Below are 14,626 nucleotides of genomic sequence, written 5' to 3' on the forward strand. Positions count from 1 at the left end.
ATATCGAAAAATATTTCGGCACCCTCTTGAATTTTCGCCCATAAGCAACGCTTACCTCGTCTGTCCACTTGTGGCGGCCATGTGTCAGAATGTAGTTAGTTCACGATTACTGCTGGTGCGTTCCACTTGATTTTTTAAATTTATTTATATAATGAGTAATGAAGAGTTTTTCTGTGCTTTCTTTTAGCTCAAGTGCTAATTTATTAAAAAAAATCTGTATAATTTGCACACTTTTTGGCGTACCCGAGTTGTTGTTTTGGTTTTTAGGAGCATTAGCAACTAAGGCCATATTGCTCTGGGAATATGCGGTGGTCATTCCTTTGACCTTTCCGCATACTCCGTATTTGGTGGTGACGAGCTCGAACCCCGATCTAATCAAGAAGCATGTACTACGCACTGCTGCTCCTTCCCACCTGGCTACGGATGGGCGTACCCGAGATAACTTGGGATAGCCCAAATGGGTTAATTACTTCCATGTATTTTTTACGAAAAAATTAATACATGACACAAAAAAACTATACAATGAGTATTTGCATGATGCATACTTTTAATCTGTAAAATAAAAAAAAGTCGATCGGTTAAGGCACATTTTCTGGAAAAAAATGTTCCGGGAAGGGGTTAATGCCATATTGCTCCAATTTGTACAGTAGTCTTCCATGTGCAACAGTATGAAAAGCTTTCCTGAAATCCAAGTATATGATATCAAAATTATTTTTTGCATCCAGTTCCTTTGTGACTACATCATAGTATCCAATCAAATTGGTCAGACAAGACCTCTAAATAAACTCACGCTGTGTCTGAACTATAACTGCAGTCTTGTCTAGCTGATCCTGCAATACTTCTTTAACCAGTAACTCCAGTATTTTTCCTGGAACAGAAGTCAAACTAACAGGTCTATAATTACTGGTGTCATACTTTCATCTCCATTTCGTGTGAATTGGAAATACATGTGCACATCTACAGTCCGTGGGAACTTCCCTCTGAGTCCAAGCATACTCTCATAATTATGGCTAAGGGTTTGCTTACTTCTTATTCCTTTGTCACCTCCTTTAATATAACTGGATAGATCTCATCTACCCCAGGTGTCTTTCTTATGCTTAACTTCAACAATTTCTCCTCCACTTTGCTTTCAGTTATTTCAAAATCATTTAACTCCCTGTTAGAGTTTGATATACATCTGGCCCTCTCCTCCTTGAATGACTCCTCATGTGTTAATGTAGATGCAAAATACTCATTCAGTTTGGCATCTATCTGAGAATGATTGTCTACAGTCAAACCATTGATATCAAGTGGACCAATCTGATTCACCCCCTTCCTTTTAGAGTTTATATAAGTAAAGAAGTCTTTGCATCCTTTGCCAAAGATTTCTCATAATTTGCCTTCGCTTGCCTAACCTCCTTTGTGACTTAATCATAGACTAACTATCTACCATAGGCTTCTATGTTGCTTGATAATTTATATGCATCCCATGCATTTTTCTTCTCTGCCACGAGTCTTATTAGTTCATCTGACATCCATTTGGGCATAAACCTAGAACAGTATTTCTTAGTTGGAACAAAAAATGTAGTAGCTTCCAAAATTACTTCCTTGAATGCTTCCCATTTAGAATTTGCTGTTCATAACATCATCAGTTGGGCCCACTGTATAGAACTTAAAAAATCTGAGACCAGTGCAGTCACCTTTATGAAAGCAAAAACCCTTCCCTTTACCCCTGATGGTAGTTGCATCTTTAAGTAAATCCCATATCAGTACACCATATCATTGCCACCAAGTGGTTCCTTTATCTGTACATTCTTAATATGTGAATAATCACTGCTGATAATCAGATCAAGAGTGTTTACCCCTTCTTGTTGCCTCTCTAACATGCTGCTGTAGGAAAAAAATCATCCAATAAATCCACAAAAGCCTTGCTAATGTGTGAGTGATCAATCCACAAGTTCCTGTCTATATCTGAGAAGTTAAAATCCCCATTATAAGACACTCTGATTTACTGGCCCACTCTATTTCTCTGTATAATTGTTCATTGTACTCATCAGAGTCATTAGGCCTATAACAAACTCCTACCCTCATTTTTGATTTCCCAGTGCATATGTCACACCAAACTGACTCTACATTACATTGTCCATCTATGTCAACTAGATGAACTTCCTTAGACTTTGTGTTTCTTAACTAATAGCATAACCCCTCTTCCTTCCTATCCTGTCTATCCTTTCTGTACATATTGTACTGCCCAAATTCCAATTCTGCATTCCTTATATCTGTGTGACAGCACATCTCTTATATCCCAACAATATCTGCTTTTGATGTCTTGACCAGCACTTCAAATTCATCAAATTTATTTACTATACTCCTAGCATTGATGTACATGCAAGTATACATGCACCTGTTCTTAATCCTAGTTACTCTAACACAGCACGTGTATTTACTTGTTTCATGACTCCCAGCAGTTCCTGAAATCCCCAGCAACTTGCTTTCCAGGCTGCTGCTCATTCCAATAGAAGCAGTGCAAGAATCATTTCCACCTCTGCCTGTGGCTACTGTTAAGTTATTAGTCTGTGAATCCCCTCAAGCTAGCAGTTTTCCAACCACCCTAACATTGCCTAGATAGCATCAATATTGACTATTATTATCTACAACAGTGGAAGACTGAATATTCACTATCTCCCACTTCACAAAAAGGTTGATAAAAAGCTGTACATAAAAATAAAAATACCTTCGTTACAGAATTACAAGAATTCTTCCCAAATAATGAGTCTACTGATGGTTTACGGCTATATTCCCTGCGGTGCATGTCATCTACATGAGTTAAATACCAAGTTCCAGGAAAAAGATCCTCCACTTTCCCAACTGGCATATAAGGTGCTGAAATAAAACAAAATCAAACATTAACCTGGCACACACTTGCATCTAAATTCAGTAAACATAACAAAATAATTATCATTATTATGATAATTATAGGTTAATTTCATTGATTATAATAAAATAAAATATAGTTATATACAAATTAAATTATAACTTCAGAGAAAGTAAGGTAATTATAGTTATGTTCAAATTAGTAGTGGCAACATGATGCAAGGAAACAAAGTTTAACAGTACCAGCCAGAAAGATGAAATAAAACAAATGATGTGCAAAGCAGTGGGTAAAAATTAAAATTTTATCCACTTCAGTTTTAGTTTACTTAGCTCTTTTAAAGCCTTATACACTTCAATTAGTATTAGTAAATGATGCAAGGAAGCAGCTCATACAGTGTCAATCAAAAAAAATAAATAATAAAATAAAAATAAACAATACAAAAATAGAGAAAACACTTCCCATATTACCTGTATATCCCTCCTAATAATTTTTCTAATTATTAGAGGGTGTCCTTAAATTTATTCAAACTACCCATTTTCCACACCAGATGGAAGTTTCTTTCAACAATCAACTATATTTTTGGCTGAAAGCAAATTTCCATATACATCTATCTTGCAACCATCCTTCCTCAATTTAAATTTATGCTCGTGTGTGTGTGGTCTGAGCAAGAGTAAGGATACCATCAACACAACTTATTTAATCCATCTAAAGCCTTAAACATGTCAATCAGTCAGATCTCCCTGCAGATGCCAGGTTTCCAGAACACTGGGATTCACAGAGCTGAGGCCTTTCTTGTAGTATATTCCATGGTCTGAGGCTTTTAGCCCTAAATTTTATTTTAGTCTTTAACTATTGTATACTGTTTCGCAACTCTCATATTGTGGAGTTAACGTCATAATTGGGCTGTCAGTCATCATACCACTGGGTACCTACCCACCCATCAATGAAGGGTCCTAAAATGGCCATCTGTGGAGGTATCCATTGAGAATAAGTAATAATAGTCTTCTCTAATGGGGAAGCATTACTTATTCAAAGTAGTTGACGTTGTTCTTGATTTGGTTTTTTAGGAGCAATTAGCAACTAAGGCCATATTACTCCGGGGATATGCGGTGGTCATTCCCTGACCTTTCCGCATCCTCCGTATTTGGTGGCTCACGGGCTCAAACCCCAGTCTAATCAAGAAGCGTGTGCTATTCAAAGTAGTACAATGACAGGCAACTCATTGTGAAGGTATTCACAATATGAGATATAATGAAAAGGAAGCCATTTTTAACCAACTTTGGTGATTTACTATGTAGAGAACTGATGCATTATACTAACCTGTACGTCTAGTCGTCTAGTATATTCTATGGTTTTAGGCTTTTTAGCCCTAAATTTTATTTTGGTATCAATAAAGTAAAACCCGATGTAAAATGAAAGAAACTTTAAGACAAGATCTAATTGTTATTGTATTCTTCTTAATATCAACAACCTTGGTGATATCATAAATCTTGTACTGCACAATGTTTGATTTTGGCCTTTCAGAAAGTGATCAAAAAATAAGTAATGATATATTAGCTCCCATAATTTCACCATTTATTTATAACTTTATTTACTTTTTTTATTATTATTATTATCATCATTAGCCATATGGGACAAGGAAGCCTGAGGCTTTTGCTAAAAAAAAATTCCTGAGTTACCCTGAGAGAGAGAGAGTTGTTGTTTGTTGTTGTTTGGTTTTTAGGAGCATTAGCAACTAAGAGGCCATATTGCTCCGGGATATGCGGTGGTCATTCCCTGACCTTTCCGGCATCCTCCGTATTTGGTGGTGACGGGCTCGAACCCCGGTCTAATCAAGAAGCGTGTGCTACACACTGCTGCTCCTTCCCACCTGGCTACGGAGGCGCCTTGAGAGAGAGAGAGAGAGAGAGAGAGAGAGAGAGAGAGAGAGAGAGAGAGAGAGAGTGTGTGTGTGTGTGTGTGTGTGTGGGAGGGAATCACCAAGGAAGAGAAGAATGATGATATTCAGCTCAGGACCCTGGGTGTGCCAAGCCCATACTCACCAGATGTGAGCCCCTGGGATGTAAATAGGTAGATCACTTTGTTTGGGCATCTCCTTATTAGCCAGTTGGAATTTAAGTAACTATAAATATTCCTTTTAATAATATATCATTTCAATTTTACGATCTAATCTTAATTTTTAAATACATATGTATATATATAGATACTGAAGTATGTAAAGGGGTATGGAACATTATAAATATATGAATTAGATTACATATACCACACAATCATGTATTACTAGAGTTTACTTAATGCATGTTTAGTGGTCACTACTCTGCTGTACTACATATCAGATAGTCCATGTCCCTGACAAAATGAAAGAGAACTCAGGAATTTGAGTTACGTGGTAGTGTTGCTTAGGAAATATTAAGCTTTTATTATTTTAATAAAAATGTAAAAAATATAAAAATATGAATTATTACTGTTTGTTTATTCAATGAATCACATCGGTGAATAAACTGAATAGAATAAACAATGATTGGTGAAGTGTTGAATTTCTATTTATAATGGTGTCCAGGAAATAAGTATTAGTAACAATAATAAGAGGAGTTACCTCAATTATAGTGCGTAGAACACTTTCCGTATGATACCCTCCAGAAATTTAAAACGAAAAAATCGAAAACTTACCGGTACATTAGAGTAAAATATAAATAATTAAATAATCAATTTAACACAATTCAAATCCATTTAAAACAATTAAAAATCAAATTAACGCAATTAAAATAATCTAACGAAAATATTCAAAACGATTTTCCTTCCTGAAGCTGACAACGTTTTTTTCAACCGTATGTCGTGATCACAGGAATGAAAATTCATTCCTGTGATTTTTTGGCTGGTGCAGCATAAGCCTAAGGCTTCCTTGCACCATATAGCTAATAATAATCATAATAATAATAATCAATGAGTAACTTATTAATTTATAAAAATGTTGGCTAATTATTTACTTTTCCACTTATATCAATAAAAGAAAATGGGGGAGAAATCATTGTGAGGAAAGCAGATGGAGATACTATTTATTTTAATGCCCTTTTAAACAGCATAGCAAACTCCAATATGCTGCTAAGGGATGAAGACTTGTCATACTGAGTAGAAAAAGATATTCTGTAGTTATTTAGTGACTGAAAAGATTCAGTGTACTATCATATTAACTCTCATTAAATCTGTGGCAATGGGGATGTCATCCAATCCTTCAATATCAGGGAAGATGTATTCTAGATGAATAAAAATTAAGTGTACAGAAGTCACATAAAATTGGCAATTCTTTTCAAAATTTATAGTTTCTGAAAATATTTATAACACTGAATGGCTTTGAACTTATCACTCCCGATTTTTAAAAACATATCTTGGGTTACATTTAATATATTTTCATAATGCATGTATAAGATGACCAATAGTAATAGCCATACAGTGCAAGAAAGCCACAGGGTTTTGCTGCACTGGTGGGGGGGGGGGTGAGAAACTGTGTAGATAAGATAAGAAAATACAAATTACTTGCTTCCATCCTCACACAGGTAACTATCAAGTTGACCTTTGAATTTATTCAAGCTTTCAGCCTCAACTACCTGTGAAGGCGACCTATTTTAGCAATCAATGACTTGCTCGAAAAGAAAACTTCCTACAATCTACTCTAAACCTCTTCCTCCCGTAATTTGAATTCATGCCCACAAGTTCTAGAATTCTTTAGAACAGTGAAAATTCTGCCTTCATTCATTTCCAGCTAACCCCCTCTCAGAGCCTTATAAACCTTGATCAGGTCACCTCTGTGTTGCTTGGTTGCCAAGGTCTGTAAAACACCACATATTCGGAGTCTTTCCTCATATGGTTGCACTTTTACTGATTTCACCATGCAAGTTGCCTGTCTTTGGAACCTTTCAAAAAGCTCAGTCCTTTTTCAGTCTCCATACTTGAATAGTGTTTCAAATGTTGTCTTACAACTGCCTTATAAAGTGGGACTATGACCTCCATGTCTCTACAGGATGTTTGATAAATCATTGATAGGACACCATGAGCTTTCCTGACTGCCTGTTCACACTGATAAGAAAACTTCATATCTGCCCATATTATAATCTAGATACCATTTCCCTTTCTTCCTCTACCACTTTTAATTCAACCCCACCAAATGTATAAATTTATTTTGGGGTTGCTATTCCGCAAGTGTAAGACTTTGCATTCTGCTGCATTATAAACTGCCACTTTTGTGACCATTCTTGCAGCCTGTTCAAATCATCCTGAAGGAGCGCTGCTTGGTACTGATCATTAACTACTCTAGTCTTTACGTCATCTGCAAATTGACTTCAAGCCTTCTATCCCATTGTTAATGTCATTTATGAAAATGAGAAACAACAGTGGTCCTAGAACCAATTGCTGGGGAACTCCACTTCTGGCTTTACACCAGTCTGAAGAATATCCATTAATCGCAACCCTCTGCTTTCTGTCTTGCAGCCACCCAGCAATCCATCTTAGAATTTTTCCAGTAATCACAATGTGTTGCAACTTATACAATAACCTCTCAGGAGGGACCGAGTCAAATGCCTTGCTAAAATCCAAATAACCTACATCGAAACTGTTCCTACATCCAGCTCATGAGTAACTCTGTCAAAATAGCTTACTCAGTTAGGTTATTATTATTATTTTGTTTTTAGGAGCATTAGCAACTAAGGCCATATTGCTCCAGGGATATGTGGTGGTCATTCCCTGACCTTTCCGCATCCTCCATATTTGGTGGCTCACGGGCTCGAACCCCGGTCTAATCAAGAAGCTGTGTGCTACGCACTGCTGCTCCTGCCCACCTGGCTACAGAGGCGCCCTCAGTTAGGTAAATCTCATGAATATTGTGCCACTGCGCCAGAAGTCTTCTGTGCATGTTATTGGCTTAGATATACCAATATAAATCTTGAGTCTGCCTGTACAGCATTAAAAAGAAACCAGTGTAGTTAATGGTAGGTAGAGTTGCTAGAACAAATATGCTGACAAGGCTAGTAGGGCCAGACGTGTTCAAAGCCGCTAAGTGGATTTTTTTTTTATTGATTTGAAATTGTTGTTTTTCTAAAACTTTTGATTTAAATTTAGTAGTATAGCATTATTTTGTGATATTTCTGATTAATCTGGTGTATTTATTCTTTACTCGGCCTTGTAATTGCATAAAAGTATCGGTAAGGGTATCAAATCCACGTGTTACAAGTTACAACTCCGCTGAACGAGAAGTTTTTTTAGCGATATTTTGCCGCTTATTGAATATTTTTTACATCAAATTATTTTTTGTAAGTAGCTTATAGACCTAGTAAGGATCGTTACTTGTTCTGAATCGAGACAGCGAGATTGAAAGTTAATTACTACTTAAGTGTCCATAGATTACCGTTCGTAAATTCCCGCCTTTGTCTTTGTCATACGATCGTTATATATCGAACCTAGATAGCGTTAGTATAGTATACGTTATAATATTTTCAGCGATCGGTAAAATCTATTAAACTTGTTGAACTTCGTTGGCATTTAAATTGCACTTTAACTAAATATATTAATTAATACTTAAGTGTCCGTAGATTACCGTTCGTAACTTTCCCGCCTTTGTGATACGATAGTTATATACCGTACTAGATAGCGTTAGTTGAACTTCGTTAGCAGTTAAATTGTACTTTTAAATAAATACATATAACGACTTAGAATACAAACGTAATATAATTAATTATATTTAACATAATTAATAACATAACATAATTAATTATAATTAACTAATTAATTAATAGAATCATGACTCAGACAAGAGCAGCAAAGCAAAAGGCTCAAGCTAATGGAAGTGCTGTGGCTCAGAGTAGAACTGAGGGGGGCAGTTGTCCTCTGACTCACAGCCTTATAAAATGCACTGTTTGCTTGAGGTTTGCAGAGCAATCGGGTACGGGACATGATACTGCCATGGGGGATGTCTTTGTGTGTGCGCGATGCAAGGAGTGTATCGATATCAGGCAACAACTCAGCGTTCTTGTGGGCCTATATGAGAGCTTGAAGGACAGGGTGGATGCCCTCGAAGAAACTAAAATGAGGGGCCCATCAAGCTCTCAGCTGCCCACATCAACGCCAGAGCTTGCACTTGGGCATCGCGTGACACAGAGGCAACCCCCAAGGCAGAATGCGCTGGTCCCGAAGGAACTAGTAGTTGTTGGTGACTCTATTGTCAGGGAAACGGGGAACATGCTTTGTAAAAAGGATAGGTGGAACAGGACCAGGGTATGTTTGCCAGGGGCAAAGGTTGATGACGTTGTAGAGCGAATATCATCTTTTAAGGGCACAAAAGGTGATATAGTTGTACACGTTGGCACTAATGATATTAAGAGTAGGAGACCGGCAGAATTACTTAACAAGTACAGGTCACTGTTGAACAAAAGCCGAGAATTAGGGTTGAATTTGAAAGTGTCTGCAATTCTGCCCAGACACGATAGGAGGGAGTATATGTTGAGAGCCTTGTCGATCAATTCGGCCCTGGAAAGATTGTGCAAGGCTCAAGGGGTAGAATTTTTTTCAGCCGGGACTGTACTTGTTAACAGGAGAGATTGCTTCTACAGGGATGGGATACACTTAAATAGAAAGGGTGCAAGAATATTTGCTGATGCTATCGAGGCAGTGTTAGGTGGGTCGGAAATCTGCTAGCTTGGGGGGAGACAAAGACCAATAGATTGACAGTAGCCACTGGCAGAGGTGAAAGAGATTCTTGCACTGCTTCTATTAGAATGAGCAGAAGCCTGAAAAACAAGATGCATGATATTTCAGAGACTGCTGGGAGCCATTGCGGTACAAGTAAACACATGGGTTGTGTTAGGGTAGCTAAGAATAGAAACAGGTGCAGGTATACTTGCGTGTACACCAATGCTAGGAGTTTAGTAAATAAATTTGATGAATTTGAGGTATTGCTCAAAACATCAAAGGCAGATATTGTTGGGATATCAGAGACGTGGTGTCACACAGATATAAGGGATGCAGAACTGGAATTTGGGGAGTACAACGTCTACAGAAAGGATAGACAGGATAAGAAGGGGGAGGGGTTATGCTATTAGTTAAGAAACACATAAACACCAAGAAAGTGAAGCCAGTCGACATCGCTGGACAGTGCAGTGTTGAGTCAGTTTGGTGTGACATAAGCATTGGGAGATCAAAATTGAGAGTAGGAGTGTGCTATAGGCCTAATAACTCTGATGAGTATAATAAGGAACTGTACAGGGAAATAGAGTGGGCCAGTAATTCAGAGTGTCTTATAATGGGAGATTTTAATTTCCCAGATATTGACTGGAATTTGGGGGCTGGTCACTCACACACTAGCAGGGCTTTTGTGGATTTATTGGATGATTGTTTTCTACATCAGCATGTTCGGGAGGCAACTAGAGGCAGTAATACTCTTGATTTGATTATCAGCAGTGATTCTTCATGCATTAAGAATCTGCAGATAAATGAACCACTAGGTGGCAGTGATCACAGTGTGCTGAAGTGGGATTTACTCAAAGAGGTAACTACCATTAGGGGTAAAGGGAAGGGTTATTGCTTCCGTAAAGGCGACTACGATGGACTGAGACAGTATTTAAATTCTATACAGTGGGACCAACTGATGATGTTACCAACAGCAAATTCAAAATGGGAAGCATTCAAAGAATTAATCTTGGAAGCTACTAGGCTTTACATACCAACTAAGAAATATTGTTCAAGGTTTAGGCCAAAATGGATGTCAGATGAACTAATGAGGCATATGGCAGAGAAGAAAAATGCATGGGATACTTACAAATTAACACATGACACAGAAGCCTATGATAGATACAAGTTGATATGCAACCAAGTTACAAAGGAGGTTAGGCAGGCGAAGGCAGATTACGAGAAATCCTTGGCAAGGGATGCAAAGAAAAACAGCAAAGAGTTCTTTACTTATGTAAACTCTAGAAGGAAGGGGACGAATCAGATTGGTCCACTTGATATTGATGGGTCAACTGTTGATGACCCTGCTCAGGTAGCTAACAAACTAAATGAATATTTTGCATCGACATTCACACATGAGGAGTTATTCAGCGATGGGAATGCCAGAGGTGTATTCAATTCTAGCAGTAAGCTACAGAATCTTGAAATAACTGGGAGTAAAGTGGAGGAGAAACTGTTGAAGATAAACACAAGAAAGGCACCCGGGGTGGATGGGATCTATCCAATTATATTAAAGGAGGCAGCAAAGGAAGTAAGCAAACCCTTAGCCATAATTATGAGAGCTTCCTTGGACTCAGGGGAGGTACCCATAGACTGGAAATGTGAAAATGTGACCCCAATTCACAAAGGAGGATCAAAGGCTGACACAAGTAATTATAGACCTGTGAGCTTAACTTCTGTTCCAGGAAAGTTAATGGAGGCACTGGTTAAAGAAGCACTGCAGGATCATTTAGACAAGACTTCAGTTATAGCTCGGACACAGCATGGTTTTGTTAAGGGGAAGTCTTGCCTGACCAATTTGATTGGATATTATGATGCAGTCACAAAAGAACTGGATGCAGGGAATAGCTTTGATATTATATACTTGGATCTTAGAAAGGCTTTTGATACTGTTGCACATGGAAGACTGCTACACAAATTGGAGCAGTGTGGCATTGGAGGCAAATTGCTGCTATGGATAAAGGGGTGGTTGAGGGGGAGAAGACAGAGAGTGGTAATCAATGGACACTGCTCATCGTGGACTAATGTTATTAGTGGAGTCCCTCAGGGCTCAGTGTTGGGTCCATTATTGTTTTCTGTATTTATAAATGATATTGATGATGGTATATCAAGCTTAATGTCCAAGTTTGCAGACGATACAAAGGTTGGCAGGGGTGTCAAGGACACTACTGACACTATGCTGCTGCAACAGGATCTGGAAAGGTTGAGCAGATGGGCTGAGAGGTGGCAAATGAAGTTTAACATTGACAAATGTAAAGTACTACACATGGGAAACAGCAACCCCAGAGCAACGTATCAACTCTGTGGTACTACACTGACAGTGGTAGAGAATGAAAGGGACTTGGGGGTGGTTGTGCAGGCAGATATGAAGTTCTCTGAGCAGTGCAGACGGGCTGCAAGAGTAGCTCATGGAGTATTGTCAATGATATACAGGAATTTTTCCAGCAGGGATAAGGAGGTGATTATTCCCTTGTATAAGGCAATGGTCAGGCCACACCTAGAGTACTGTATACAGGTCTGGAGGCCTCATTTCAAGAAGGATGTAGAGCTGCTGGAACGAGTACAGAGAAGGGCAACAAGATTAGTGAATGGAACAAAGGGGTGCTCTTACGAAGAAAGGCTTAAGTTTTGCAAATTACAGTGTCTGGAGACTAGGCACCAGCGAGGTGATCTGATAGAGGTGTATAAAGCCTTGAATGGTTTGAGCATGCTCAATGCTGATGGGATTCTTCCTCTAGCTCAGAATAATCACCTGAGAGGGCATAAATTCAAATTGAGGAAGGACAGATGTAGGATAGACGTGCGGAAATTTCCCTTTAGCCAGCGGGTGGTTGGTTGGTGGAACAGACTTCCATCCCTTGTAGTGGAGGTTGATAGCCTAAATAAGTTTAAGGCTCAGCTGGACAGGTATTTTGAACGAACAGAGGTGTGAAGTGGAAGTGGGTTTTTTTTTTTTTTTTTTTTTTTTTGGCTGATGCTGCATAAGCTTGCTTTCTTGCATCAAATGCCTCTACTAATGCTAATGGTTGGAACTAGTGATGGGCATCATCAAGAGGTCTTTCGATAACTGAAAAATCACTGGGGGGAGTGAAAGAGAAAGACATAAGACAATGCAGGAAGGACTTAAGCTTTAGTTTTGATAACATCTGTTTGAATTCCTCCACTATCACTTTTTTTTACTTTTGTTGTTTTTAATTTTATAAAATGATTTTGATAATCTATTATTTTGATTATTGAAATAATTGATTATTAATCACTCAGTTATGCCTATCACTAGTTAGAAATGACAGATTTTCAATGTAGGATAACAGCTGGGTACTATATCATTAACCTTTCTGTGCATGCAAATGCAACTCATCGAACCTCGTAAAATCCATGGAATGTTTTCAATGAACAAATAAAGGGGATAGTTCATGCCTAATTGCATGTATCTAGGTAAAATTTCATGGGGCAAGTCCAAGAGGCCACGGGAACAAGATGAGGTCATCAGTATGCATTAACCATTCACAGGAAGCTGCACATAAACATATCACAGTCACTAATGAGAAATGGCATTTGAAGTGGCTTTGTTCCTGGTGTTCATGGACTCTAGAACAGACAGAAAGTGCTACTGAGTGACAATGGCAGTGGCAATGTTATTGCACTGGTTGATAACTTTTTTTTTTTTGCCACTGATGCATAACTGGTGTACTCCATAACCTTTCTTCAAAACTTTGCAGTATAGCTTTCTTCTCTGTTGATTCATTATTGTAATGATAACTTTTTCCTTAAGGATTTCACCACTGATAGGTAGTCTCCCCTCACTCTGCTACCATGTAAACAAAATCCACAAGGTCAGTAACATCCTGGGAGTTGAGACTTTAAGGTGTAGTATGAATAGAGTGTTATCTCCTAAAACTATTTTTTTTAAAGCTCACTAAGCTTATTCAATCTTTATAGGACATCAAAAATACTTGGGGGCAATTGTGCAGTCAGATATGAAGTCTTCTGAGCAGTGCAGGCTGCAGAGCAAGTCATGGGGTATTATATCAATGATATACAGGAATTTTGCTAGTAGGAAAAAGGAGGTGATTATTCTTTTGTATAAGGCAATGGTCAGGCCACACCTTGAGTACTGTGTATAGGTCTAGAGGCCTCATTTTAGGAAGGGTGTAGAGTTGCTAGAACGAGTACAGAGAAGGGCAACAAGACTGGTGAGGAGAGCGAAGGGGCCCTCTTAAAAGTTCTGCAATTTGCAGCATCTGGAGACTAGGCACCTGTGAAGTGATCTGATTGAGGTGTATAAGGCCTTGAATAGTTTGAGCAGGCTCAATGCTAATGGGATTCTTCCTCTTGCTCAGATTATGAATGTGAGGGGGCATAAATTCAAATTGAGAAAAGACAGTTGTAGAATAGATGTCCGGAAATTTGCCTTTAGCCAGCAGGTAGTTGATTGCTGGAACAAACTTCCACCTGCTGTTGTGGACGGTGATAGCTTAAATAAATTCAAGGAAGAACTATACAAAGTTTTGAAGTGAATGGATGGGTGAAATGGGATATATATATTATTTTTTTTTGATGATGCTGTATAAGCTTGCTTCTTGCATCATATGTCTCTACTAATGCTAATTTCTTGTCCACAGAATGCACAACATGCATCTGTTAGTTATTCAGTGTAGATTTACTGACAAGAAATGAGCATGAGAGAGAGAGAGAGAGAGAGAGAGAGAAAGAAACAGAGCGCTTAGCAATATGAAAGAACTGATTAAATTGAGATACACTGGTATAGACCAACCTCTAATTATGAAATGTAAAACTGAAATACATACAGTTAATTAGGTCAATTAAACCAGAGTCAGTTGTAAAGCAGTGGTTGGTTAAGAATGATGCCACTATGATTATTTCAAGCATATACAGTCTGTCTTATAATTTTATTATAAATATACATAGTTGATATAAATACCTACGGGAAATTAGTTAATTGACATTTAAACAATTCAGTCATTCAGCATTTCATCACAGGATATATTACAGATATTCCAAAATTTAAGCAATAATTCATTATGCCTGTTTTAATTA

The 14,626-nt window shown here is 38.0% G+C and overlaps 1 protein-coding gene across 1 annotated transcript in view; it reads right to left on the reverse strand.

Moving 5' to 3' along the window:
- Nucleotides 1–14,626, reverse strand: part of Hmgs (hydroxymethylglutaryl-CoA synthase) — a 74,914-nt gene that overhangs the window by 16,939 nt on the left and 43,349 nt on the right. The window contains exon 9 of the mRNA XM_090389195.1: nt 2,714–2,862. Within this exon, the coding sequence (XP_090245321.1) occupies nt 2,714–2,862 (149 nt within the window). The remainder of the gene's footprint in view (nt 1–2,713; nt 2,863–14,626) is intronic.

This window comes from Mastigoproctus giganteus, chromosome 14 (assembly GCF_048544385.1).
Source record: "Mastigoproctus giganteus isolate SK-2022 chromosome 14, ASM4854438v1, whole genome shotgun sequence".
Taxonomy (NCBI): Eukaryota; Metazoa; Arthropoda; class Arachnida; order Uropygi; family Thelyphonidae; genus Mastigoproctus; species Mastigoproctus giganteus.